Genomic DNA, 1,544 nt, shown 5'->3' on the forward strand with positions numbered 1-1,544 from the left:
GACTTTGCAGCAAGGGGCTGTTGCGCCACGGGTTTGACCACAGTTTGACCAGTATTGGCTGCTGCTGAGCGCACACTGAGCACGATTACCTGTGCTTTGCTCTGCTCACTGGGCTGTGGTCTGTTCTGTGCTTGGCCGACCCATGCCCTCGGTGCACAGCTGATGAGTTTGCGGCCTCGGGTGCCCAGCGCAGCACCGCTTCACCACTGACGGTCTGCTGCTAACCGCACTCGTGCTCTGCGCACCCTTAACCCTCTCCAGGCGTTCTGGAACAGCGTCAGCCACGCCAAGCCCATGGCCATCGGCCTCAACTGCGCCCTGGGCGCCTCCGACATGAAGCAGTACATCGCCAACCTCAGCGCCTGCGCCGACTGCTTTGTGTTCTGCTACCCCAACGCCGGGCTGCCCAACGCCATGGGCGGCTACGACCAGAAGGGTGTGGAGATGGCGGAGGAGGTGCGGCCCTTCTTTGAGGAGGGCCTGGTCAACGCCGTGGGCGGCTGCTGCGGCACCACGCCCGAGCACATTGCCGCCATCCGGGCTGTGGCGTCTACCTTCCCGCCGCGGGCGACGCACCCTGTTGAGCCGCTGCTGCGCATCAGCGGTCTGGAGCCGTTCAACTACACGCCGGACGCGTCCAACATGCGGCGCACGTTCATCAAGATTGGGGAGCGCTGCAACGTGGCGGGCTCCATCGCCTTCAAGAAGGCCATCATTGATGGGGATTTCGACACGGCTCTGGGCATTGCCTTGAAGCAGGTGCGGTGGCTCTAGGGTTGGTGGCTTCGAGGCGTGCAGATGAGATTGAGATGCACCCTGTGCTGCGTTTATGGCCTGTTGCAGAGGTCAACAGCAGGCACAGCTGCCTGCTGCTCTGCCACAAGGATAGTTGCCAGGCATGTGAGGTGCAGAAGCACCTCTTTCGACTTATGCTGCATTTTGATTGCTGGTCTTTTGTACCACCCTTGACCTAGCCTAAGTATTGTGCCACACGACCACCATCTTCTGGCCTTATGTGGTCACTTGCTCCCTCACCTCACCTTGCGTCAATGCGTCCGCTCTAAACTGACACCCCCGCGCAGGTCCAGCAGGGTGCTGACGTGCTGGACATCAACATGGACGACGGCCTGATCGAGGGCGTGCCCGCCATGACCAAGTTCGTCAACCTCTGCATCTCAGGTGGGCGCTGCTGGGCGGACTACAGAACGAATGGGGGCTGTCAAGTGTGGGACTGCAGGGTGCGCTCACTGGGCCCCTAATTTGTCACCTGCAACATGCGAGTGTTTGCACACAATCCATCATCTGCTCCTCACTTTCTTGACCTCGCTCCCACCCTCCTTGCCCCACTTGCTCCAATCCTCCCCCCGTCATGCCTTTCTATCATCAACCGATATTCGCACTCCCTGTCTGCCCAGCCCTGCCACCTTGCCTGGACGCTCTGTCCTCACCTATTGACCCTCTGCCTCACCTCCTCACCCACCTCCCTGGACCCTACCCCAGACCCTGAGATCAGCCGTGTGCCCTTCATGATCGACTCATCCAAG

At 60.6% G+C, this 1,544-nt stretch overlaps 1 protein-coding gene across 1 annotated transcript in view; it reads left to right on the forward strand.

The window, feature by feature from the left end:
* MNEG_8727 (B12-dependent methionine synthase) overlaps positions 1 to 1,259 on the forward strand; it is a gene marked incomplete at both ends in the record, with an annotated part of 3,501 nt that extends 2,242 nt beyond the window's left edge. The window contains 2 exons of the mRNA XM_014042801.1: positions 262 to 759; positions 1,083 to 1,259. Coding sequence (XP_013898255.1) covers positions 262 to 759; positions 1,083 to 1,259 — 675 coding nt within the window. The remainder of the gene's footprint in view (positions 1 to 261; positions 760 to 1,082) is intronic.
* Positions 1,260 to 1,544: the final 285 nt, after the last annotated feature.

Source organism: Monoraphidium neglectum (genome assembly GCF_000611645.1).
Source record: "Monoraphidium neglectum strain SAG 48.87 unplaced genomic scaffold scaffold01691, whole genome shotgun sequence".
Classification (NCBI taxonomy): Eukaryota; Viridiplantae; Chlorophyta; class Chlorophyceae; order Sphaeropleales; family Selenastraceae; genus Monoraphidium; species Monoraphidium neglectum.